This window comes from Sus scrofa, chromosome X, assembly GCF_000003025.6.
Source record: "Sus scrofa isolate TJ Tabasco breed Duroc chromosome X, Sscrofa11.1, whole genome shotgun sequence".
Taxonomy (NCBI): domain Eukaryota; kingdom Metazoa; phylum Chordata; class Mammalia; order Artiodactyla; family Suidae; genus Sus; species Sus scrofa.
In genome coordinates this window covers 107511824-107538324 of record NC_010461.5, presented here as the reverse complement: position 1 = coordinate 107538324, position 26501 = coordinate 107511824, and the positions used below count along the sequence as shown (strand labels likewise).

The 26501-nt window shown below is 49.5% G+C and overlaps 1 protein-coding gene across 8 annotated transcripts in view; it reads right to left on the bottom strand.

Moving 5' to 3' along the window:
• ARHGAP36 (Rho GTPase activating protein 36) overlaps positions 578-26501 on the bottom strand; it is a 169196-nt gene continuing 143272 nt past the window's right edge. For 4 of the 8 annotated variants that reach the window (XM_021080172.1, XM_021080173.1, XM_021080177.1 and 1 more), the window contains 11 exons: positions 8485-8643; positions 7171-7236; positions 6360-6604; positions 5957-6149; positions 5687-5742; positions 5302-5452; positions 4723-4871; positions 4362-4538; positions 4022-4119; positions 3777-3883; positions 578-1793 (listed from right to left, as the gene is read on the bottom strand). In XM_021080172.1, the coding sequence (XP_020935831.1) occupies positions 1636-1793; positions 3777-3883; positions 4022-4119; positions 4362-4538; positions 4723-4871; positions 5302-5452; positions 5687-5742; positions 5957-6149; positions 6360-6604; positions 7171-7236; positions 8485-8643 (1559 nt within the window). In that variant the 3' untranslated portion in view covers positions 578-1635. Of the gene's footprint in view, positions 1794-3776; positions 3884-4021; positions 4120-4361; positions 4539-4722; positions 4872-5301; positions 5453-5686; positions 5743-5956; positions 6150-6359; positions 6605-7170; positions 7237-8484; positions 8834-11267; positions 11382-25326; positions 25411-25892; positions 25994-26501 lie in introns of those variants that run through there. The other 4 variants (XM_021080174.1, XM_021080175.1, XM_021080176.1 and 1 more) reach the window with 4 other exon arrangements.

Here is a 26501-nt window from a genome sequence, read left to right as displayed (position 1 = left end):
ATTTCTCTCCATTCCCTCGATCACCCCTCTTCTTTATGCCCTCTCACTCCCTTTGACTTCACCCCCTTATTCCATTTCTCTTCACCCCCTTATCATATATCACCCCCTCTTTATTCCCCTCACTCCCTCCCCTCTATTCTTCATCCTCTCCTCCCCTTGACCCCACATCACCCCCTCTGTATTCCATTTCTCTCCACCCCTTTATCCCATGTCAGCCCCTCCCCTCTATCCCCCATCGTCCCCTTCCCTTGACCCCACATCGGCCCCCTTTATTCCACCTCAGCCTTGATTCCATTTCTCTGCATCACCTCTATTCTCTATCACCCCTCTTCTTTATGCCCCATCACCCCCTTTTATTTGCCTTCGCCCCCTTATTCCATTTCTCCCCATCCCGTGATGCCATGTCACCCCTTCTATTTCCCATCAATCTCTCCCTTCAGTTCCCCATCACCCCCTCCCCTATTCCTCATCCTCTCCTCCGCTGTATCACACATCGATCCCCCTTTATCCATTTTTCTCCACCCCAATTCACCACCAAAATTTCACATTAAAAAAAACACACAGTAAGCCATGAATATGCTGCTGTCACAATACAGATGTTTATTAATGACTAAATTCCAGAGAAGTTTTGACAATCACAAATCTTCGAGCTCTGTGGTTGTTAGCCATTGTGTGATCAATTTCTATCCCTCAATACAGTACATTCTTCATTCTATGGACCTTAGCAGTTGTTACCCATCAATAACTGCTGTAATTTTGGATGTCATACGTAACCCATATCTGCGTGTTACCAGAGCATGTCCCGCGAATTTGTTCACCGCCCTGCATAGAGGAACTACAGAGATGATATTGGAGAACGTTTGTAATTAGGTGACTTTTACTACTTGGAATTATGTGTCCATACCTAACTAGCTGTTTTGCTAACAATGGGATGTAACTACCAGCTGTCCGTAAAACAGATCTAGGTAATAAAATCAAATTGTTCCTCTAACTTTTGAACCCAGATAAGCTAGTCAGGTGTCCCAGGATTTGGGGGGGGGGCAGCTGTTTGACGAGCCATTGGTCTAAATAATTTGGAAAAAATTATCCTGAGGCGGTGGAGTTGCTGCTGGGACACGGCTCTGAGTTGGTGTGACATGGTTTAGCATTCATCGTCAGCTGTCAGGAGGCTGACCTAACGTCCTAGCATGCCTCTTGAGGGTCTTTCCAATCGAGCTCTTAGGAGGAGGGGAGGAAAGTCAGGAAAAGCATGCAATTCCCTTTGGGGGAGGGAAAGCACCTCGAGATTTGCGAGCTTCTCTGAGACAGGTGTTTACCACAAATGTCACATCAATGAAAGGAACAGCTGTAGTAAGGGAAAGCCCGGATCAGGGGTGAAAGAGAGAGGCAAGGTAGCACCAGGGTGCCTGAGCATGACACAGAAACATCTCTGCTTTTACCAGCTGAAGGGACCAAGCATCCCCAGGGAAGGGGCCGGCAGTGTGTTTGGAATTCTCAGCCTGACCCGAGCATCAGGTGGAACTCCTTCTAAGCCTCAGATCTTTACCTTCGAGACTCTTCACAATGTTTCCTGTGACATCCCAGGTCTACCCCCACCCTTTTCCCCTGTCCGGCACGAGACAGAAGGGAAAACATCTAAGGAAAGAAGTAGCCGATGCCAGTTTGGGCCTCCTTCGCCCGGGGCACACGGAGCAATGGGCGGTCTTGCTCCGGAATGGGGGGGTTACCCGCTCCTTCCTCATCGTCATGGGAACGGGCAGTGCCGGGAGGCACAGCTGGCTCCTCAGAGGAATCTGGAAAATAGTAACAATGTTAACTCCTTATGTTTCTACACGTCACACTTTGCACAGCAAGCAAGGGATTGAGACCCCCTTTTGAGCTTCGAATACAACACGAGGCAAGAAGTTAGGGCAGAAATGGTGATCCCCATTTGACATGTACGAAAACCACAGCCTAGCAGTGGAACAGAGAGCGCTCCGTCTAGCCCCACTGGGGAAGCTGGGTGTGGGGAGGGGCCAGGAAGGCCGGGCTGTGTCAGGGACCAGAAAGAGGGAGACAGAGACCCCGTGCTTAGACCAAATGGGCAACACCACCAGGGAAGCGCGGAAGTGGGCGGCCTCCTAACAACCACCACCACCCTACCACCAGCCTGACTGCTTTCACTAAGCACATGAGGAACAAAGCTGGAGCCGGAAGCTTACAGCACTTCATGGAGGGGAGAAAGCACGTGTTGGTCTTCACTGACTCTGAGGAGGACCTGGAGTCCATGACCTGGCCAGGCTGCGACTTGTTTTTAAGGAAGGTGGTATCTACAAGAAATGTAACATCTGCATCTTTCTTACTGAGCTGGGTGGCCTTTGGATTCTGGGCTCCTTTGGAGTCCAGACTATTAGGCATTGGAACTGCTTCCACATTCATGATTTCTTCCAGATGGACGGCTAGGTCTGGCTGCGGGTCTGGAATCGTATTCAGAAGGGAGACGTCTTCAGGCTCTGGAGCCACACTGGTGACTTCGTCTTCGACTGAGTCTTCTTCAAGACTGGGGTTTTCTTCAGCGTCTTGGACTCCACTGACATCTGAGGCTTCTCTGTGTCCTGGAATTTCTTCGGCCTCTGAGGCTTCTTCATGGTGTGAGACTCCACTCACATCTGAGGATTCTTCCTGATTTTGAATTTCGTCAAGATTGGAGACATCTTCAGGGCTCGTTACCACATGGAGAGCTGGGACCTCTTCGGGGCTGGACTCTGCTTCAGAGCCAGGAATTTCATTGTCTTCTGGAGTTTCTTCATAGTCTGGAATTTCTTCAGTATCTGAGATTTCTTCATCGTTTGGGACTCCATCAAGAGCTGGAACCTCTTCAAGATTGGGGTCTTCTTCAGAGTCTGAGAGTCCATTAACCTCTAGGGATTCTTCATGATTTGGGACTTCATGACCACCAGGGGCTTCTTCGGGGCTTGGGACGACATGGAGAGCTGGGACTTCGTCAAAATCAAGGTCTTCATCAGAGTCTGAAATCCCACTGACCTCTAGGGCTTCTTCATGGTCTGGAACTTCTTCAGCAGTTGAGGCTTCATCATTCGGGATTTCTGCAAGGGCTGGGACCTCTTCAAGATTGGGATCTTCTCCAGAATCTGGGTTTTCATCATCATCTGAGTCATCAGCATGGTCTGGGATTTCATCAGTGACAGGGGCTTCTTCGTTGTTCAGGATTACATCAAGATAGGGAACTTCTGCAAGGTTAAGATTTTGGTAATCTTCAAAATCTGGCCCTTCTTCAAGGTCGTGGTTTGGGTTTTCTCCAGGGTTTGGGATTTCCTGCACATATAGGACTCCTTCAGGCTCTGGAACCATATCAAAATATGGTATTTCTTCAAAGTCTGGGATTTCAATGAGTTCTGGGATTTCATCATCAGGATCTAGAATGTCCTCAAGGGGAGGAAGATCATCAAAATTCAGGGTATCATCATCATCATCGTCTTCCTCTTCTTCCTCTTCTTCATCAAGCTCTGGAATGCCTTCGAGATGGGGGCCCTGAATTTCAAGGTCATTTGGAATCTCGAGACCTTGGACTTCACCAAAGACTATTCCTTGATTGAGATACTCAAATACTAGTTCTTCATTGACTGACACATCTTCCTCAGAGGACTCATCTTCCTCAAGGGGCTCATCTTCAGCAAAGACCTGGCCTTCAGGAAGGGCCTGACCTTCACCAAGGGCCTGACCTTCAGCAAGGGCCTGACCTTCAGCAAGGGTCTGACCTCCAGCAGGGAACTGACCTTCATCAAAGGGCTTGCTTTGAGCAAGGACAGCAGCCCGGACTTCAGCAGAGTTTTCCACTGGATCAGAAAGTAAAGCATCCTCTTCCATCTTTATCCGTGCACTCCTGAGGGGGAAGGAATTTGAAAAAGCCAGTCAGTTTGTACACTCGCTTGACTAACACAAAGATGGCCTGGGGGGGTGGAAGCCCCCATAGGAGACCCTCCTTCAGGCTAAAAACGAACACAACTCAGAAAACACTCACTGGATCCTCCTCAAATTCCTGCGTCTGATAAAATCAAGGGCTTCGGGACTGGATTTCCACACACGCTTAGCCACCTGCCTCTGAATATGGGGAGGCACCTGAGGGTACAATTAGCAAGGTTAGCCTTTATCACACGACATTTTAAATTTTATATTCATCTCTCTCTGGGACCCAGAACTGAAGGCATCATGGCCAGCTAATGAAGGAAGGATTTCTAGACTGGAAGACCTGTGACTGCCTGCTTTGGCTCCCCTTGGGGATGTATGTAGAACTCTTCCTTGCCTTGTGAACAGGAGCGAGAGCGAGCTGTGAAACAAGTGTGTCCAAAGCTTCCACCTACCTGGAAGAGCACATCCCAGTTATCGATCATGGCACGGACCACATTGACAGAAGCAACATAGTGGTCAATGCCCAGTCTTGTCTTCCTGGACTCCCTCTTGGCAGACTGCCCCCTCTTCAGGAGAGCAGATCCAAACACCAAAGCCAAATTGGTGGAGGTCATGCGATTGCCCAAAACCTGGGTAAAGGAAAGCAGAGAGTGATCAACTGAAGTAGTAATGGAAGTTCAACGAATAGAGAGGACTCTCTTTGTTCTTGTTTCCCTCCTTCTGTCTCGCTGTTACTAGCTCTGTCTTGCTCTTACATACTCTCACGCATGTCCCCTGCTATAACTCTCACTACACTGTCCCAGAGCTTTTTACCAGCTGTCCATCAATGCCAATGGAGTCCTCGCAGTTCTCAGTGATCTTATGCAGGGCCTTCAGCAGACGCTCCAGGGTGTCACTGTGGCAAGGTGGCATCAGGTAAACCAGCAACTGCAGGGCAGAAAGCTGATCCTGCGGCTTCAGAGCTGGAGGAAGGAAAACAGGTACTGGCTTAGGGGGCGAGCCTTGGCAGCAGCCTGATACAACGAGAGACGTGATTCTGGTTGAGAACTGCCGAAGGCTATGAAGAAAGCACCCAGGCATCTTCTCTTTGCTCACTCCCCAAGTATTTGAGTTCTGGACCCCTAAAAGCAAGAAGGGCTCTCATCAAAATCAGACCCCCGCTACAGAACCCAGGTTCTTCTTTGCCCTGAGAGGGTGCACACAGCTTCAAGAAGCTCTAGAGAAATTTCCAAACAACAGACTTATAATGGAATCTGGAGAGGTGCTTTCATCTTCTGATGTTCATTTTGCCTTAGGTCCTTGGGGGGGGGGTCTTGCAGCCTGAGCTCTGTCCCCAGACCCCCACAAACCCCGTGCTGTTTCCCTTCCTTGACCAACAAGGGAGGGACTCACTTGCTGTCAGGAGGAAGGACATGTACAGATCATCTGGCAGCAGAGAGTCCTTCATGTCACGGAAAAACTCCTTGAGGAGTGCGGCCACATCATGCACATTCCGAGTGTCATCCAGCACGACATCCAGCCCTTGATCAAATTCTTCACGGAGCTAGAAAAAGGGAGAGAATACACGTGCCCTGACTGCCCTGCCCGCCATGGGCTCCCTCCCGGCCATTCCTTCAGTAAGTCTCAGGCTCCAGTGGAGGTGGCTGCCATTGGGTGTTTCTAAGGGGCTAGAAGGAAGACCTTGCTCCCCATGCCAGGCCTGTTGGGGAAGCCCCCCTGGGGAAGCGTCCCCCCCTTTTTCTCATTCAAGGAACAGAAGTGTAAACAGTTGATTTACCTTGCGCACTCTCTCCTCAGAATATTCCAGGGTGAAAATCCCCACCGTGCTTAAGCCTGAAAGAAAAGAGGCTAAGTATCTCTGGTCTTTCCCAGAACTGCACACAGCATTTCCCTTCCCCCCACCCTTGCAGCCCAGCCCCAAATGGCAGCAGGGGACTGTTCCAAGCGCTTCACCCTTTGACCTCTCTCCTCTCCTTATCCTTTGAATACAATTCTTTCTCCTTCACTGCCTCCTACCTTGCCTTAACTCTCATTTTCGGCCCCTTACCATATTTCTCGATGAAGCTGCAGCAAGCCTCCACGACCTGGGGGATTTGCTTAGCAATCGGATTGAGGCTCATCTTCCTTTTGGATCCCAGAAGTCGCTGGCCAATTGGTAAGGAGATCTTGGAAAGTTGCAGGGTCTGCAGCAGCAGGGCCCCGTCCTCCAGTTCAGCCAGGCTATCCACAGACACGGCACCCTATGGAGAAAACGAGAAGATCTTAAAATGGGGGAGCGGGCGGGGGGGGGGGAGCGGAGGGGGGGGGCCTTCGGACCTTCCTGAGGAGACATTCTCTCTGTGGCAAGCCAGTTACACCCCTCCAACAAGTTCTGCTCAGCTCCCCTCCCCTCTGAGGACACAGGTCCTGACCCTCCCGCCCCTGCCTGAAACCTGGAGGGTTTAACTCACACGACGCCCACGACGAGTGAACTCCCGGGGCAGGGAGGGCTCATCCCGTCTACGACTGAAAAAGCGCCGGATGCGGCCAAACACCCTTTGCACCACGTTTCCCCGACGACGACGACGGCCCCCAGCCCGACCGGTGGTGGCTTCTTCGACCTGCATCGCGGCTCTCAGCTCAAGTTGCTTTCGGCGGGTCAGCTCGTTCACCAGCACCTCTTCCAGACGAATGCCAAACGTCTTGAGAGATACGGCTGGGGAGCCAGGGAGAGAAAGAATGAGAAACGTCTATGCTCCGCAGCTCTTAAATCAGGAGGAACTGCAGGGGCTGTAGCACTCGTCTAAGCAACCGCCCACAGCCAACCGCACCCCGTCAGACCCGCAGCGCCCCTCCCTGGAGAGGGAGCCAACTAGACCTTGCAGTGGTCTGGCTGAAGGACTGGCTCCACTCAACGACCCCGACGGGGTCCCTGCCTTAAGTCCTGCCGGGGGCGGGCGGGCGGGCGGGCGGGGGGGGGGGGTCGGTGGTGACCACCTTGAAGCAACGAGGGCAATTTCTTCTGGGCGATCTGTCTGGGGTGGATCCACCAAGAAAGCTTTAGGCAGATCTGATGGGACCGCCCCGCACTCCCGCAGCTAGTGCGCCATTTCCTGAAACCATTCCCTGTAGAGTTTCTGGAAAGCGGGGTAGGGGTAGGGGGGTGTGGCGAGTGCCCCCGGGGACTGTGGGCTCCTGTCTGTCTCCAGGGGCCAGGGACGCCAGACGGGAGGGGTGCAGAATTCCATGTCTTTAACTAAGGAAAGTACGAGAGCCCCTCACCCCTCTCTTGTCCTCTCAGAATCAGAAACCACTTCTCCAAGGTGTTTGGACGGTCAGTCGGTAGAGCTATGGGAAGAGAAAAAGAAAACACACGCACTCTCACACACAGAGGATTTGATAAGTGACTAAAACATCGCAATGCATTGATCCCCAGGGATTCGGAAGGAGGTAGGGAGGGGCAAACAGCTCGGTCCAGCCCTGGAAAAGTGTTTTGCTTTCACTCAGCCTCAGTTTCCCCGTTTGAAAACGGGACCAGTCCCATCTGCCACACAGGAGACTCAAGGATTTCACCAAACCAGATCCTGTAAGGCGCCGCGTGCGCAGCGCGCACCTTGTTACGCACCAGCAGTAGCTGATCACGACGCTTAAAACAGAAATTCCGGGGCTCCGAGGCGGCGGGACAGCGCAACAGGCGAGGGGAGGGGCTCTGCCTGCGGCGGCGGCGCCGCGAGTAGGGGTCGCTAAGTTACTGCGGGCGCGCTCGCGCCCGGGATGCCGTCGGCTCCCCGCGCTGCGGCGGCTGGAGAAGCGGCGACCCTGGGCTGTCCGCGCACTCCGACCCCCGCAGCGGTGGCTACCCGCCGGGTCTCCGGGCCCTTTGCTGCGCCCCTTTTTAGGTTGCGCCTGCCGCGCGCGCCTAGCGGACCTGCCGGCCCGTGCACTTTTCACCACTGCCGCAGCGCCCCTCGGCTCGCGCGCCCCCCTCCCCCCTCCCCTCGGCCCCCGAATCGGTGCCCGCACCGCAGAGACCGCTGGCGCGCTCGCCCCGCGTCCCGAGCTGGGTCCCTCTCGCTCCCCTGCGTCCGCAGAGGTGGGCAGCGCTCCCAGCGCACCTTCCGCCGCCGCTCCCCGCACCCGCAACGCCCTCCCGTTCCACGCCCGGATTGGCGCGTGTCTCTCTCTGTCTCGGTATCTCTCTTTACTCTCAACCGCGCTGTCTCTGTCTGTCCCAGTCCTCTCTAAGTGTCCCTCTGCGCTGCCACCTCGTTCTGATTCGTTCTAGCACCCACCGCACCTGGTGCGTCTGTCTCTTTACCTGTCCTCTGTCCACCTGTCTGTCCCTGATATCTGCGGGTCTTACTGGCCCTCGAGCCCCCCGTCTTCGACCCAACTCAACTCCTCTTTACCTCTTTCCAGTTCACCAAACACCCTTCAACTCCCACTCCCTCAGTTCTCCAGAGCCAGGAGAACCGGCCAGGTCCGAGACCAGAGGAGAGTCTCTCCCACCCTCCTGGACCCCCAACTGGTCCCGTCCTGCCCGGGGGATCCACTCAGCCCGAAGGCGAGGATGCCACATCCCGGGGTCCTGCTCACCTCTTTCAGGGTTGAATTCAGAGAGGAAATGCCTGGCCACGAGTTCGTGGTAAGCAGTCTCTTGCAGCTTCAGACGCTCCAGCTCGGAGAGGCTGTGTATTGAGATCATCTTGGTCCTGCGGTCCGGGTTGTGTCCTGGGGCTCCTCCCAGGACGTTCACTAAAAAAATGAAGGCAGACAACAACAGCAAAGGGGGCATGATTCTGGGGCACAATGTCCTTGCCGCCTTCAGAAAAGGAATGCAGCCACCCATTCTGGAATCGGATGATTATCAGGACTGCATCATCCAATTGTCACTGGACCTAGTGGAGGGAACTGTGGGGGGGGGAGGGTGGCAAAGGGGGAGGGAAAACTGGGAGGCGGCTTCACCCTCAAGCAGAGCTGCCTCTGGCTGCTTATTTAAAAAAAAAAAAAAAACTTCAAAAAAAAATCAGCCCTGAACCAACAGTCCAGAAAAGAGAAAATCTTGTTAGGAAAAAAAAAAGAGAGAAGAAGAAGAAAAAGATTTTTTAAAAAAATCAACCCTACTCACAATTTTTAAATGCACATTAAGATAAGAATAAGGTAATATTTTTCCATTAATTATTTAGAACATTGATGGAGTTTATTTTTATTTTTTAATGCTAATGCTTGATGCTGTCCAGTTTGGGTGAAATGGGCACATTCATTTAGGTTAGGAGCCCCATAAATTTTATAAAACTCTTCTAGAAAGTAAACTGGACACATGAGTCTGAAGCCAGAAATCATCCCCAGGCCCTTTGACCCAGTAATTCCCCTTCTAGGAATCTATCCTAATGAAATTTTCCTACAGAAAAACCATATGTACATGAGCCATAACAGTAAAAACTTAAGGAAAAAAAAGCTAGCCCAGCAACAAGAGTAGTTATATAAATTATGGAATAGCCACAGTATGGAAAATTATGCAATCATTAAAGTGATGTTTACAAGGAGTTTTTAAACAACAAATACAAAATGCAGAATTGTATTAGTTAGGATTACAACTATGTGAAGGAAAACATGCATACAAATAAAAGACTAAAAGAAATGCACCCAATTACTAACAATATCTCTATTAAGTGATGGTGTTTGTTTGCCTTTTGCTTTTTATCTATTTACCAAAAATTGTGCAACTTATTTTTCCTGGAAAAAGAAGCCCATCGGTTTGTAGCAAAGCAAACAAACATCATTTGCAAGCCATTTCTAATCAGAAACCTTATACAGGAATGGTAGAATGAAGTTTCTTAGTGCATTAGCAAACCTGTTTTATAGCCCCCTTCTCCATGGTGCCCACCATCTCATACCAGTCCCAGGCTGCACAAGATCCCCCAGTGGGGATCTCCCTGGACCCCACACAGCATCCTTTCCTGCACATCTTCACCTTTATTAATAATTTGTTCTTTTATGCATGCATTAGAAAGAAAAGAAAAGGAACCTGTATTAATTGTCCACTTTGTGGCAGGCACAAAAGATTCAAATATGAGCAAAACAAGAATACTCTTTTCATAAAGGATTTCACAGCACAAGTGTAGGAGATGCACAGGTTAGCAACAATTTACCAAACCTCGTGATAAGTCAATCGGCAAGATATAAACAAACTACTGTGAAAGCAGAAAGGGGGAAACATCTAAATCTGCCTGGAGACAGGGAGGGGGGGCGTCCAGAAAGAGAGAACAGCTTGTGCAAAGGCAAGGAGATGGGAGAGAGGTTGTTATATTCTTAAAGCTGTAAAAAGGGGATGGAAGGAGATAAATCTAGATAGGCAGGAATGAGATCATGAATGGCCCTACAAGCCATGTTAAGGATCTGGACTTTCTCGGGAAGGCAACAGGGAACTACTGCAGGGTTTTAAGTGGGACGTGACAGAGTCAGAGCTGTAGCTTGGAAAAATCCCAGAGCAGTGAAAAGCCTGGTTTGGGTAGAAAGCCTGAAGGATGTACATCATCCAAGAGGCAAGACATGCTGACACTGTCAGTGGGGCTGGAACAGGGGATGGATTTTATGGGTAGAATTGATGGGACTTAGAGAATTTTTTTCATTGTAATGGAAACAATAGCTCCAAAGTTTATGGTTTGGGTGAGTGAGTGGATCCTTGTTCCTGATAATTTGGGGTGGGACATGGGGAACCAAACCTTTTGATAAAAAGAGAAGTGGTCACATGCTACTTTTCTGAGCTCCCCTTTCCCATGGAATTTTATGAAAATATTCTATATGTTGGGGAGGGGGAGTTTTAAACTCCTAAACCAGGTAATATGACTTTGATGGAGAAAAGGTAGGTAAAATTGTATCATTCAATAATTTATATAAATGAGCTCTGTCCAAAAAAAATCCCCCACTTTTGTTTCCAAAATCCTCCTTTGCCCACTTTCCTTAATGGCCAAAGTCTTACACGTCAGAAAATAAATACTTGCCAGATAACTGACATTCAAAATGAGATAGGATGAGGAATATTTCTATGCCTTTTCAACTGAATTAAGAGAAAAATTCTCAGCATAGATCTTTTCTTAAAGTTCCTTCAACTGCAAAGCAATATCCCCTGGACCCAAATTGAATGCCTAAGCCCAATCACCAAACTGCAGCCACAAAATGACCATTTTAACCAAAGGCACATGCATAGAACCTAGCCACAGTCCCAAACTAAGCAGCTAATGACACCCCCCCCCCATCCCATTTGCAATGGCAGGTCAAAAACCTCTTAGCCAAGGATCTCATTCTGACACACACAGCCTAGCTCCGGCTTAATTTCTTACATGGCTTCCCCTTTCCCTTTACCCCGATTCTTGTACCTGTTTTGGAGTTGTAGCTATTTCTTCTTGCCAAGGGTTTCAAGATCTGGTCATCCAAAGAGTAGAGCTGGTTCTTTCCCAAAAAAACCAAGATGAAAATCAATCGTTCTTCCCCTCAAAAGATAAGGTGAGAACAAACAAGAGAACCTCAAAACAACGCCAGCCAAATGAGAGAGAGAGTGAAGCCTTTGAGAGATGAGTCAGCCTAGATGCTTACAATTCCAAAGGAAATCAAAGGCCTTAGAATAAACCGTTTGTCATTGCCTCCTGCTCAAAGATACAGAGCTAAACTTAAGAGCAATCATATGCCCACAATTCTGTCAGCAAAATTGACACTGTCTCATTTTCCCTCAACCCTCTCAAGGCACCAGTAGAATACTGGACATAAACAGAATTACGAAGGCCAGTTTGTCCAGACAAGAAACAGATGGGCAGGTTGAGGGGTCAGGGGACAGTAATTAGGCTTCAACACCATGAGAGGCACGTAACAGATACCTGAGATTTGAATACTTGTCCTAGGATCCTACTCTCCCAGTTGATCCCAAAAGGAGGCTTCTCACAGAGGACAGGTGCCAAGAGACCTCTCTTGCTCCAAAGTATCTTCCCCTCCTCCCTTCAGCATGCCCTGGCACTGGCCTAAAGGGACCAAGACTTCAAAAAGGTACTCAAGAAGGGAGAGGAAAGTAAGCCCTTTTAGTTTCAGCCTAGAATTCAAGACATTTGCAAAAACAGTATCCTTCGACGCATATCTATAATGGCCCCTGGAGTCAGAGCTAAATAGAACCGAGTTCAAAACCAAGCTTTATGATTTCCTAGCTGTGTGACCTTAGGAAAGTTTGTTGAATTCTCTGAGCCTCCGTGGCTTCCTCTATAAAATGGGGAAATGATGCAGTACCCATTTCAGGAATCGTGTAAGAATTAAGAATTAAATGAATAATATATGTGTGATATTTAGCATTGGTTTGTAATAAACACATTGCTATCAAAGGTTCTTTGCAGAAGGCCTGGCTTTACCAGAAAATAACAGTTTTCAAAAGTAATTACATAAAATTAGAATTGATATCAATGCGGCTGACTTAGTTCAATCTCTACTAAATTTGAATTCAATTAAAACAGGTAAAAAGACCTTGGGAGACTGTTGGGAAGAGATCCTTCTTCAATCTCCAATGGCATTAAAAAAATCATCTTATAAAATTTAGAAAATCTAACTGCATAGGTCAATTTTTCAAATGCTATTATTCAGATTATTAAAATAAGTCTCAAAATTTGCTTATTTTTTAAACCATCCAATTTTACATGGTCTTTTTAGAACACATAATTTCATTTGGATCAGTAAAGGGTATTAGCAGATACCACGAGTGAGAATTTGAACAAAGAGCTGAGGCACACCCAGATCAAATCCCCAGCAATACAAAGAGGGGAAACGCACGTGAGTGACATCAGGCTAGTTCCTCGTGTCCTCCTGAAATGCATGACGCAGATAGAGAAACAAATTAACATCAGAAAGGTCACCCCACTTGGACACTGGGAGGACACAAATGGTTCAGCTAGGCATAAATCCATAGCCTTTCACCATTTAGAGGACTAATTTACCCCATCGCCCCCATCAAATAGTTAGGGATGGTGCAGTGTTCACTGGTAAACACCTTGGAGGAAAAAAAATCAGGACTGCACTGATGCCATCGATAGAATCCTTATAAATTAGGCACTTTTTGGCACCATCAGAATTTTGCTTCTAGCCACTGAGAGATCTTTGGACTTTGAGAAATTGATAGTGTGCAGGGCTGAATGCCCAGAAGGCCTTGCATCTATGGTATTTACATGTCTACAAGCAGTGACAATAGGTAAAGACATCCCCATTAATATATCACAACATGAGAAAAAGATACAGGTCTCCGGATGAAAACATTCGGGCACCAATTTGGTCTGCTGGCACATTACCACATTCGTCCCTGAGCATTAATGAGTTAGCCTTTAAGTTGTTATCCCATAACCTCCATTTCAGCAAAGGCTGCAGTCGTGATGAACAAAAATGACTCATTTTACCCTATGCGGTATAATGTCCCAAGATAATTAAATTTGGGGACAGCATTCTTCAATACGCAGAGCCAGCCCATCATGCCATAGCAGAAGCTCATAAACTAAAGCCTGTACTGTTAAGATACAGTCAGAAAAGCTCTGGGAAAAAAAAAAGGTTTCCAGAACTTCTTAGAATATTAGAATGGATAAGATACAGAAGGGACCTTAGCCATCACCTAGACCAAAGCTTCCATTCTACAGTTCAAAAAACTGAGGCCCAAAGAGAGACAGGAGTTTGCCCGAGGCCACACAACAATTTGACGGCAGAATCTAGACAAGAAGCCAGTTCTGGGTCCTAGGGCTCTTTCCACTGCCCCATCCACCTTTGCTCTTAATAACTACAAAATCATGCATGGCTAAATAATTAAATCAAAAGAATGGACACATAATCAAAGCCTGATTCGATAAGCCGAGGGAGGTCATAGCCGAAAGCAGACAGCTACCACACATTACAACCTCTTTGTAAACTAAGTACCGTCATCATTCCATAGAACGTGGGATGCTCTTTTAAAATTTTTATTGACTGAAGAAACAACTCAAGCTCAGGATGGTGAAAGGCAATCTTTATTCTACAAACATCCTAAAGAACAGTGTAAACAAGGTGATGTGACATCAAATACAAGATATAGATATTCTCACTGTTATCGGCAGTATGTGTCACCGAGTACATAATAGTGCTGCCATCACAAGCTGTGTCACCCTTTATCTTTTTTTTCCCCTTTGGTTGCTGCTTCTATTATGTTGTGACAAAAAAAGTAAAAAAATAAGATGTTCCATCAATAGGAGGTACAATTTTTTAATGCCTAATTTTTCTTGTGCATTTCATTTTCTCAAAAGCGTTCCATATGTCCATTATTTCCAGACCCTAGCACACAGTAGGTGTTCAATGTGTGTGTTGGGTGAATCATCGGATTATAAACTCTGACAGTTTTGAGAGAACATAAAGGTCTTGTAATTAAAACAGCTATTTGTGATTCATGGATAAATGAATCATGCCACTTTGTTCTCACAACAGCCCCTGGGAAGGAGGTGGGTTGGGTATTACTTTTCCTATTTTACAGAGAGCAACACACGAGGGCTCTGGAGAGGTTTTAACTTACCTGAAGTTTTACAAGCATGCTATGGAGGAATACGATCTGGGAACCGGGTTATCTTCGGGCCTGGTCTTTGCACCAAATCACAGTACTTCTTGGTATGCATCACCAACATTTGCCGCCTGTAACCGGGATGGCCTGAGCCAAGACTAGTTCTTTCCTAAAGAGGTGGCTAGATTTTTGAAGTCATTTTTTTTTTTTTTTTTTTTTTTGGCCACGTCTGCAGCATGTGGAAGTTCCTGGACCAGGGATTTCCGAGGGAAGTTCCTGAGCCAGAGCAGTGACCATGCAGGATCCTTACCTGCTGCGCCACAAGGGAATTCCTGAAGTCTTTTTTTTTTTAATACACACTGTTCTTGGGAAATGGGCATGAAAGCAGATGCTTGATAGATAGGATAGATGATAGACAGACAGACAGATAGATAGATAGATGGATGGATGTAGAGATACTGATATGCATAGTTTTGAAAAACACTATTATGAAAGGAAGAGGAGTGGATAGAAGAGAAAGGCACCAAAAGCCCTATGTATTTCTCCCATCAGATCTCTTGCCTCAGCCCACACCCCAAAATGACAGTATGGCATCCTGAAAAGGTCCTAAGGTATGGACTAGAACTTGGGTTCAAAATCCCAGCCTTGCCACATATAAGTTCACACACTCACCAACTAAGTGACTCGGGGCTAATTATCTCACTTTGCCGAGGCTCAGTTTCATCACCTTACAAAATAAAAACCATGATACCTATTAGGTGTGGCTGTCGTAAGGATTAGATAAAAGACTCCTCAAAGGGTGCTGCTGTACCAAGTGAAGAATTGCCCATGTCCCCCCTCCCCAGGACCTGAGAGTCAAATTTGAAAGGAGGACTGAGCACAAGTGCTTCTATTTTGAATGAAGCAGATCGTGGCCCCGCTGAAGAATGCCCTTGCACCACCCATTGAAGGTGAGTGTGGGCACTCATGCCCTGTGAGCAGGTAGCTTACTTTCAGAGGGGATGAGTTGAACTGTTTTTTCAATGGCTCTTTCATGATCAGAAATGCAAGGCAACGAACTGGGCACTCAGGGGCATCAGGTTAGGCTCTGAAATGTAGAAAAAAGTTAACTGGCCCATAAAGGGGATTTAATCCCTACCTTTGTCTTCCTCAGCACGGTGTGCAAGCTATCCTTGCTGGGGATGGTGGAGGAGAGAGAGGAGTCTTATGGAATGAAAAGTCCCAGCTCCTGCTCTTGGAGTCTTATAGCCTAGCTGGAGGTCAAATGTCAACAGTTTGAAGCACTATCAACAAAGGCCCAAGGGTCTAACATCAGCCTTCTCTGCCCTCATTTAAATATATTTCCTCCCCTTTGTTTCCTTAAGGAATATTAAGAACTGACTGTTTCTTCAGGGCCACCGGCACTGGGCAGACCCTTATTCAGCAGTAGGTTTTTTAGCTTGCACTCGGCGAACCCCAATTCATCTTTCCCATCGTCCCCGCTCCCCTGTCCCCCCAAATTCCCCTCTTTGAAGGCACATTCCCTTTCAGACACATACATTCCCACTCGTAAACACACGCACACCCTCATGCATTCTCACATATGCATTTACACACACACACACACACACACACACCACACAAAGAAATAGACCCCTCCATTGTATTTGCTACAACAGAGAGGAGGAGAGAAATGAGATTCCGAATTAAAAAGAGGGTCAGTAAGCATGTGCCCCTCTAGACCACAGCTGGGGCTTCCACAGAGTGGGCATGAGAGGGAAAAAGACCAGTGGGGACACTTCCCCCAAACTATCTGGACAGAAATCTGCCAAGGAAACCTTCAGAATAAAGTTATTCTCCGAATCTGTGCTGAAAGCTCCCTCTCTTCCACCTTTGTTCCCCCACCCCCACCTGCTTCTCTTCCTTTGATTGTATCTCTCCCGAGAAGCATTCAATTTTCTGCAGTTTTCTTTTTCAAAATCCTGAGTGGCTGTCATAGGGAATTGGGGCTGTGGGAGATGTTTTTCTGATAGTTTTCATGATAGACAGGGTATTTAAAGCTACATTAAAATAACGGTATTTTTTTTTTAAATTACCAATGTCTGTCTAACTACCTGTATCTTTCCTCCTTCATTATTAGACCACCGTATTGGCTATGACGCAGTGAAAAACAAAAAGCCCTAGACCAGGAGTCAGGAGGTCTGCCTAATTATCAAGCAGCTGAGTGGTCTTGGGCAAGTCTGTGAGCATCTCCAAGCCCCAGAGCACAACCAGTGTAATTCATTATTATCCTGTTTATTTAAGAACACGGTATTGACACAGCCCTGGGGCTGCCGAGTCCTTGATTCTTTTACAGGACTTGGCCACGTCCAGGACAAGGGGCCACGTCCAGGCCCCAGGGCCACGCTGCCGCAGTCCACAGGTGGAACAAGAGAGCATCCCTGCCCCTCTGCAGGCTTTTAGGCGCTAGGGGTGGGGGGTGGGGGGGTGCAAGCCGGTCTCCCTCTCCCTCTCTAATAGAGCTCCTGCCAGACGGTCGACCCCCGCCCCAAGACCCCGAGCTCGGTGACGAGGGAGGGCGGGGGAGCGGGGTGAGGGGGAGAGGGACGGGAGCCCGCCGGTCGCGACTTCGCGCAGGCCCCTGGAAGGGCTGTCCCGGGCCACAGGTTGCCGCTCCAGAGCGCGGTCAGACTGGCTTGCGCCCCGCGTGTGCCGCCCTTACCTGGCTCAAGAGCGCGCAGAACCTGCAAAGTTAAACAAAGCCCCGCGGCGCGCAAATAAAACACTCTCGCTGCCCGCCCCTGCGGAGAATTCGAAAGAAAAAAAAAAAAAAGAAAAAGAAAAAGCAATCTTTCTTGCCGCTGTGCTCCACGTTTGAGCCGTTGAACGCGAAAAGCTGGGCACCCTGCTCGGCACTGGCAGATTTCCTCTCCCTCCCTCCCTCCCTCACGTCGGGCCCCTCCGCTTGGCGAGCCCTCGCCTCCCACTCCAGCCCCTCGAGGGGCTGCACTCCGGCCCCTGGAGCCCTGCCCCTGCACTACCTCTTGGCGACTCTCCTGGTCCGGCCAGGGAATAAGAGGCTGCGTGACCCGCGGGTCGGTTCTGCGGCGCGACCACGACCCGTCCTGGGACGAGCTGCAGTCGCTGCGAGCGCTGAGCTCTGCCGCTTAGATTCCCCCACACTCTCTGAAGCTTCGGCGCTGGGGCAGGGGCTGATTCATAGCAATTTTCCTCGCAGCAACCAGCTCAGTGCCTTACGCATACCTGTTTGCTAAATTCCCTGGGCTACTCCCACTGTTTCTCATCATTACCCCACCCCCCCCCACCCCCGCGGTCTTCTCTCCCTTTATTCCAAGCTGATTTCTCCTTCAAGACTCAGCCCAAGGGTCTCTTCCTCTGAGGGCTTTGAATTTCTCTTCTTCTGGCCATGCCACACACTCACCTTACAGGTGATGGAAAGGCAGAAGTGGAGGCTCAAAGGGCTAAGAAACTTAGCAAAGGGCACAGAGCTTATTAGTGGCAGAGACAAGGGGAAGGCCCCAAACTCCTGAAACCCAGCTCGGCACACCTTTGGCTGCCCCTCTTCACTCCCCTTCTGCCCCGGCTGGTATGGCATTGAAGGGCAGGAGGCATCTCTTGTTGGCCCTCCGCATGCAAGGAGTGCACAGGGAACAAGCTCCTTCCCCTCTCTGCCCCTCTCTCCCTGCCCTTTGCTTTCCACCTTGTCCAGGGCCCCTGCTCTCCCACACTCAGGCAAAAAGATCATTCTGTTCAGAGTTCAAGGAATAGCAAGAACAAACATAAGGCCTCTATCCATCTAGATGAGAGTGGTCTCAGTAACCCCCCCAGCATCCCCCCCACACCTATATTCTATACACACACACACACACACCCCTAGTCTATATACACACACACACCTATAGTCTACACACACACACCTGTAGTCTATACACACATACACACACACCTATAGTCTTCGTCTTTCTTTGTCTATCTTCTTGGCACCTGGAGAAGTCACAAGGCCATTCACACCTGCCCAAACCATCTTACCTTCTAGTACTGCTTCCAAAAATGCCTTCTTCTAATCTGCAGCCCAACAATCATATATTCAAATCACTATTCAGCCAAGCAAAAATATTATTCACAGGCACTAAATAGTCTCATCTGACGCACCAAGGGCAATACGGGGTTATAAACACATGATCTCAAGTGGGGAAGATTTCAAAAACACAATTACACCCCCTCCCAGTTGGATCTTCTCCTCTCCTGGATGAAGTAAATGAATGAAGGGAGCGTGTTGTTGATACTGAGGGCCAGGAATGGAAAAGAACCAGGAGAAGAGAATCAAGAGTATCAGAGACTCTGGGTGAGCCCAGCAAGAGGGGACAAGAGGGAGCAGAGCCTGGGCAAAGGCCAGGAAGAAGGAAGGGGTAAGGGGAGGCACAAGGATAGAGGGCAGGTGCCCCAGCACATAGGTACTGGGGAGCCCAGGAGGACCTGGACTTATTTCCCTAAGGCTCAGAGATGTGGCTCTTAGGGATCAGAATGGAAATGATCCAGAAGCCCGGTGGCAAGTGTCTCATTCACTAGCAAAGGGAGAGAGAGCTTCTGGCTCTGGCAGCAGCATTGGTGTGGCTCTTCTCACTTTAGCTACTACCTGAGCACCAGCACCAAGAAGGTGCCTTCTTCCCCTACTCCTCTGCCCCATCCCTCCCCCACCCCACAGTAATTAAATCAATCTTACCCGACCCAGGAATGTAATTTGAATGCTCAGGGCAGTTTTCCCTTCCCTTGAAGGAGAGGATCTTCCCTCTCCTCCTGCTGAAAATGGGCTGGGGCTGCTCCTTTATGCGTTCTAAAGCACCAGACTGGGGGCGGGGAGGGAGCGGCAGTTTGAGCCTGGTCCAATTTGTCCCTGGCATCCTCTCTCTCTCCCCCCATCCCCCATGTTTGTTTTTTTTTGTTTCTACAGCCCCTCCTTCTGACCCTGGCAGTTCTACTCCCCTTCCTCACTCCAGCCTCCTGCTGCCGGTTCCCCCACCCTTGTGATAAAGGACTGATGCAGGGGTTCATCTTTCTGGGTGATGCTTGCTTTCTAATGGGGGAATCTTACCCTGATATGCTGGGAAAGGATCTGAGCTGGGAGTGGGTGGGTGTCACAGAAGACCAAAAGAGAAACCCACCCAGGTAGCCAAGTGCCTTGAAAGCAACACTGTTTGGCGTTGGGGGCAGCCTGGAGACGTGACTTGAACCTGAGTGCATAGGGAGCCAATTTAGGCAGAGGACTGGCAGGTTATTGGCTTACGTTACAGTGATTGCCTTGGTAACATAAATACATAAAAACTGCATGATATATTAGAGAGAAAGTAGATGACTGACTATCACTCAGCCTCAGTTTTCTCAACTGCAAAATACGAAAATCAATGTCCACCCCATAGCACTGCAGGGAAGTGTGTGTCAAGTAACATTGGTAAAATACTTAACACAGGCTTGGCACAGAGCCCCCTGCCCCTTTAACTTCCTTCTGGTGTTGAGGACTGGAAGGAAAACATCTTGCCCAAGGTCATACAGCAAGTTGTCAGAGTCAAGATTAGAACCCAGGTCTCCCAAACCTCCTCCAGAAAGAATGTTTCCACTCCACTTCCTTCTCTAAGAAGTTGCCAGGCTATCCTCTGCAACGTGGAGGGGTGAGAGTGGGGAGGTGGGTTAGGCACTCATGTCTAAAGACACTCTGCTACTTACTACTCCCAGCCTCAGTCAAGGCTTCTGCTTCATCTTCTTCCTCGTCATCACTCAAGTAATCTCCCCTTGCCATCTTGGACTAATTCACTGCCACTTTAGTGCCACCTCTGCTGCCCACCTCTGAGACAGTGACTCACCCTCTCGCTGGCCAGGGCCTTTACCCTCCAGAAAAAGAAGCTTTCTTCTTAATTGATTGCAGAAGCCTCAGCTGCAGTGAGATAAACCCCTTCCGGGGAGGCTCAGGGCTGGAGGGCTTTGAGGAGTAACGGAAGAGCCCCTTTTTCAAAAGCCACTGCTCTCCCTCCCCACAGTGCCTGGGGTGCTTCTATTTGAGTCTCTCTCTAGATAACTCCTTAGGTGCCCTTACGTCTCAGTGTTTCCAAGGGATTTCACCAGGGCCTCGTTTTGCTGCATGTATACAGCCTGTGCTGTAGCTGGCACTGTGCTAGGCACTGGCGAGACAGGAGGTAAAAGGAGACGTCCCTGGCATCCAACGGGTTTTTAAACTACAATTTAAAAAAAAAAATAACGTAGGAACTTGGAAAGGAGAAGAACGCAGTGCGAGAGTGGGGAGAGTGGGAAGGAATCTGGAAGTCCCTCTGAGGGGTGAGGTGATGGGCAGATGGCCTCGCTGTAGCCCCACAAGGACTGGGGCTGGGAACCGAAATTTCCTGTGGCTAGTGAGTGGCATCACTAAAATCACCGGCGCAGGCATTTCTCTTAAACACAGCACACTACTTAAGAAATTGAATGTTAATTGAACCTCTGTCCATCTTCTGGCTTAGAGGCATTACCCGGTGGTCATAGCTCCCTTCTAGCTTCTGATCCCCTGCTTCCCCAAACTCCCCAATCTTTATTCTTGATGAGGGTGAGGGAGAGGGAATAAAAGGAAATGCACATCCTTGGAATCTTAACTGGAATAAGCACTTTACGTATGTTGCTTCCTCTAAACTTCACAACCACCCTGCAACCCAAGCCAGTGACCTGCCAAGATAGTCAGCTGCGAAGCGGCAGAGCTGAGATTCGAACCTACAGCGACTCCCAATCCTGTGGGCTTTGCCCCGAGAGGCGCTTTACACAACTCGCCGCCTCAGGCGGGAGTCCTCGTCCTCATCCTTGCCGTCACCAGCTGTCCATCTCTACAGAAAGGAGGCAGGCGGAGAACAGGAGCCAGATGGTAATCCGGCGGCAGAGTGTTCCGGAGTGACCCCGGTAGCCCGCTGCAGTGGGAAGGGATCTCAGAGCTTCCCGTAGGGGCTCTGCGGCCAGAAGTGCAAAAACACCCTCGGCGACTCCAGCGCCCCCTGCCGCCGGTGGCTCCCCGGCCAGGGCGGCCATTCTCCGGAGGGCTTGTGTGCTGAGAAAAAGAGCTCACTGAGTGCCTAAGAGCTGTCGCGGGCTGGTGCCGGGCTGCAGAGAGCCCTGCCAGATTTGGTGACAAAAGCGGGGAGGGAGGGACATTTAAGACGCCCTACTATGTGTCCGGCGCGGTGTCAGTGACTTCTAATGGCCGTTGCCCTTTCCGTCAAGATTAGTTGCTTTGCAAAACAGGGAGCTCTCCATTGAGACGTCTTCAAACTAGATGAGAACAGGTTTCGCGAAAAGCTTGTCGGCAGATCTAAACTCCTTACTTCTTGCAAACCAATAAAGCCTCCTACCCCTAACAGTTGCTCATTCTCTCGGGTGGGGGGGAGGAAGAAGCACCCCTCCCCCACCCCCTGCGGGGACCAGAGGTCGCGGCAGGGAAGGGGTCTGGGGGAGGATGCTAAGGGGAGGAGCCTCGGGCAGGGTCGACCATACGCAGAATCAGGGTCCCAGCGGAGCTCACGTGCCCTCCGCCCGCCGCGGATTCCCCGGACCTTCCAGTTTTCCCGGGTTCCGCCTGGACCCCACTCACTTACTCCCTTTGCCAGGGAATGGGGAACAGGCGGGTTAATGGGAGCAATACTCCAGGTCAAAGGGAAAAGAGCGTCTGTGCCCGCAGCGCCTCAGCCGCCCATCCCCCCTCCTTCCTTCCCCCTCCTCCCATCCGCGCCCCCTTCTCTTCCGCCCGGAGGGAAGGAGGGGGCGGGCTGTATGTGTATGTATGTATGCATGTACGCGTGTGTGCGCGCGCGCGAGTGCGATTCGCCTGTGTGTGGCTCGGTGCAGGGGGTGTGTGCATGTTGCACGTTTTAGTCCGAGTGCTTGGTGTGAAGTGCATTTGGTTTGCGCCCGGACGTGGAGCGTGTGTTTGTGCAGGGGCTGTGTGTGCATGCTTGTAGGTTGTATGTTTCTGCCCGACTGTAGTGTGACTGTGTGGGTGCGGTCTGGATGTGGGTGTGTTCGATGTATGTTTCTGCCGGGGTTTGTGGTCATGCTGTATATGCAGTGTGTGTCTGTGTGTGTGTGCCCTTTGAAGCTAGTGTGTGTATGTTCATTTGGTGTGTGTTTACCCTTAGCTGGGCTGTGTCAGTGTGGGTTTACGGGCGGTGGTTGTTGTGGTGGGTAGTGTGTGTGTGTGTTTGTGAGCAAGGTGTCTTTTATGTGAGCTTACTTAAAGGTGTGTGTGTTCAAAGGTTTGTGTGTGTAAGGGTGCAGTGTGTGTCTTTGGGTGTGATATGTTCGTGTGTGTGTGTGTGTGTGTGTGTGGTGGGGATGCATGCGGCCAGTGTATATGCCAGGATGAAGGGCTGAAGACTATGTGTGTCTTGGAGGGGGGTCCGCAGCGTGAGTTAATGGGTGTGGTGTGTGAGCACCGGGTTGTCTAAAGAACCCAGGTGACTGTGTGCTTGGTGGCTTTTCTTTTTTCTTTTTCTTTTTTTTTTTTTCTTTCTTTCTTTCTTTTTTTTTTTTTTTTTTTTTTTGGATTGGAGGTTGGGGGTGAGGAGGGGGCTTTGCATCAGGACTGGGACGAGGAAGGAGATAGACCTGAGCAGAGTCGCCCCCTGGCCTGCCCTGCCCGGTCTGGGTCCGCCTGGGTTCACCGACCCTCTGCTGTGCACAAGGCCCGCTGGGGCAGGGTGTGAGCTTACCTGACTGCTTAGAGGAAAGAAGAGGAGGGCGCCGCACGTGATTGGCCAGGTAGGGCGCCTAAGGCGCGGTGCAGGGGCTGGTGGGAGTAAACTGGAAAGATTCTTGGTCACTGATCCTCCCCTCCCCCCAGGAGATCCCAGTTGGTGCCCAGCAAAGCCCAACTGTTTGCTCAAGGCCTGACTGTTCACACCTCTTTGCTTTGTGTGGGCAGATACAGTTGCCTGGAACCCCATTTCCCCTGGGCCTCCTGACAAACTCCTTTTTTAAAAAAACCAACTCAGGAGTCACAAAACTTTCTCTGCTTTTCTGTACCCCTCCCTCCCAGTTGAGGGCTCCCTCTTTTGAGCTAGTGTAGTCCACTCGCCACACTTCCCATGACAGGATCCTTTGTAACTGCAATTATTTCTCTCTCCTTTTAAACTCTGGGCTCCTGTAGAGAATGCCTGGTATATAGTAAGACTAATAATAGTGAGCATGATAATAGTGTTACCATTTATTAAGCACTTATTGTATACCAGGCATCATGCCAGTGCTCTTACATGCATGAGTTCCTGAAGTTCCCCATGGCTCTATGATGAAGATGGAGCTATGACTATCACCATTTTGCACATCACACATCAGACTCAGAGTAGTTAAGTAACTTTTCCAAGGTCACACAGCCAGTAGCAGGCAGAACTGGTATCTGAAACCCAGGTTTGCCAAGCTCCCTGAATCTTTTCTTCTGTACCAGGTGGCCTCACCAAGAGTCCTTCGTTTCTGCTAGGCATTACAGTTCTCTATCAAACAGTATCATTTCCCAACGAATCTTTCTTTTGGGTTTACTGACAGCACCAAGAGTGCTCAGCGTAATTACTTTCTTTGTCTCTCAGACAGTTGATATCTTCTCCACCTAATTACCTGCTTTGTTGACACCTCAAAATCTTTAATTACTCTAGGCTCATAAGCACCTCACCAGCTCCAGTTCTGGGAGCTCTCCTTAAGCTGGTGCTGAAAGAAAGAGCAGAGAAAGAGCATTTTCTAGCCACAGGGTCAGGGGAATTGGGTATGGATGGGGATGGGGATGAGGGATCAGGATGGAGTAAAAGAACCAGTCACAGCTTCCCCCAGACCCATTTTTAGGGCATTACCACCAGAAGTTGGTATGTAGTAAATTTCAAGCAGACCAGCCATTTCCATATCAAACTGCACATAGAAAAACAAGCAGAGCTCCCCCCCACCCCACCCTCCTGAATGGGCCTTATTTTGTATTATTCATGTTTGGGGCGGGGGGAGCACTGTGCTTACCTAATGGGGCTCATGCTGCTCTAATGCCTTCCAAGCAGCCAATTTCAAATTAAAACAATACATCGCATTTTGGGGGAACACATTTGTTGGGGGGTGGGGTTGGCTCTGGCACAGCTAAAGGGCGGCTGGAAGAGCTGGCTTCCAGCTCAGCCCCCAGGGAGCCAGCCTAGACTGCTGCAAAGAGGTCAGGGGGTGGATAGAGAGGGACAATTCAACAGTGGTGACTCACTTCACCACTTTTCAGGGGGGAAAGCGGAGAAGCAGGATTTAAATTGCTACTGTTATTATTGTGCCCTTTCAACTGGCACAAATGAGCCTGGTGTGCAGAGAAGAGAAGCAGCTGGAACATCCATAAAGCTCCCCCCACCCAACCAGCTGGGCCTGGGTCAGCACCACCTTATCCTGTGTGGGCAGGAAGCAATGCCTAAACTACTATGTAGCCAGAAAGTCTTTTTTTAAATGGAGGCGGGGGTTGGGGGGGGGAGGTGCTAGAGAGGCCAGACTAAGTCACACAGGGTTCAGACTAGTTGAAGCCCCTTAGTCATTCTGTACAAGAAGTTCATGCAGACTTTGGTGTCTCCCAGCATCTGGTCTCGGGCACTTGGGTTTTCTTGCTCCTGCGGGGGCCAGTCTGACACCTCCTCACTCTCCTTTGAATATACCAGTTCCACTTCCACCACCTCCCCACAGTGGCTTCTGTGAGGACTCTGTCTCCCATCCCAAGACACACACACACACACACACACACACACACACACACACACACACACACAGACAGACACACAGAGCCACTGGACCAGCCATCTAAATTCTGTTGTTAAGTCCCAGCTGGTTTCGTGAAGACTTCCTGGTTTACTCCAGCCCAATACTCTTACCTGTGAAATGGGCAAACTTCAACTTCGAAGAAGCCAAAAGCTCCGGGGTTGTGGCTCCAAAGATGCGGTTCTGGACCAGAGGCTCTAAATTAGTGTAATAGAAGGCTATCCTTACTCCCCCTGCCCCCGTCCATAGAAACAGTGGGATAGTAGGGGCTACCAGGACCCTTGTCAACTCTGCCACCACCATGGGGTACACACACACACACACACACACACACACACACACACACTTTCCTTGGAGCTTAAAATCCCCACTACAAGTCTCTCTCTCTTTGGAGTTCATTAACAGGAGGATTATATGGGGAATTATAAAGGTAGAAAACCTTAACAACCCCCTTTACGGACAAATGTAAACAGAGATCCACTTGTTTTCACCCTAAAAAACAAGAACCTGTACGGGCAGGGCACCAAAATGCAAATTTTACTGAAGAGAGAGATCTTAGTTTTCCCAAGAAAAATGCGAGGAAAACCCTTTAAAGATCAGGCCCTTCATCTTTTCCGCGGGGGCAGAGGAGCTTTGGAGTGAGACAGCTTTGAGTTTGTATCCCAGCTCCATCACTTACTTGCTGTGTGATCTTGGGAAGGTTACTTCATCTCTCTGAACCTCAGTTTTCTCATCTGTAGATTGGCGATGTTAACACCTGCCTTAGAAATGCTCACATGACTGAAGGAGGTAAAATATGGAAAGGGTCAGCCAGACGCCTGACATGTAGAGCAAATGTTCAAGAAAAGGTTAACTCCTTCTCTTGCTTTACTCCCCCCGCCCCCAAATAGAGCCCGGAGTGAATCAACCGAGGTGTTCACGGACTGAAGCCAAACTAAGCTGCCAATTTTCCTCATTACTGCTGTGTCTGACACTCTTGAAATAGCCCCTCTTCTTTTAGGGTGATGTTTTGATCAGCCTAATGCAGCCCGGAAGAATTGGACCCTAAGTCCAATTCTCACTCTGCAGTTTCTCCTGGCAGTGTTAATGAGACCAAGGTTTCGGATGTAATACTCCGTACAGGAAAGTTTCAAACTACCTGCGCAGCATCCAGACCCCCTCCCACTGCAACTATGGCCTGAGCTCCCCAACCCTCGCTTCAGACCCAGTCCCAACCCTGTCTCTTAAATATGTGCCGGGGTGCCCAAGAGAGTGACAGCAGGAATATTCCCTGGCTGAACCAACTCCG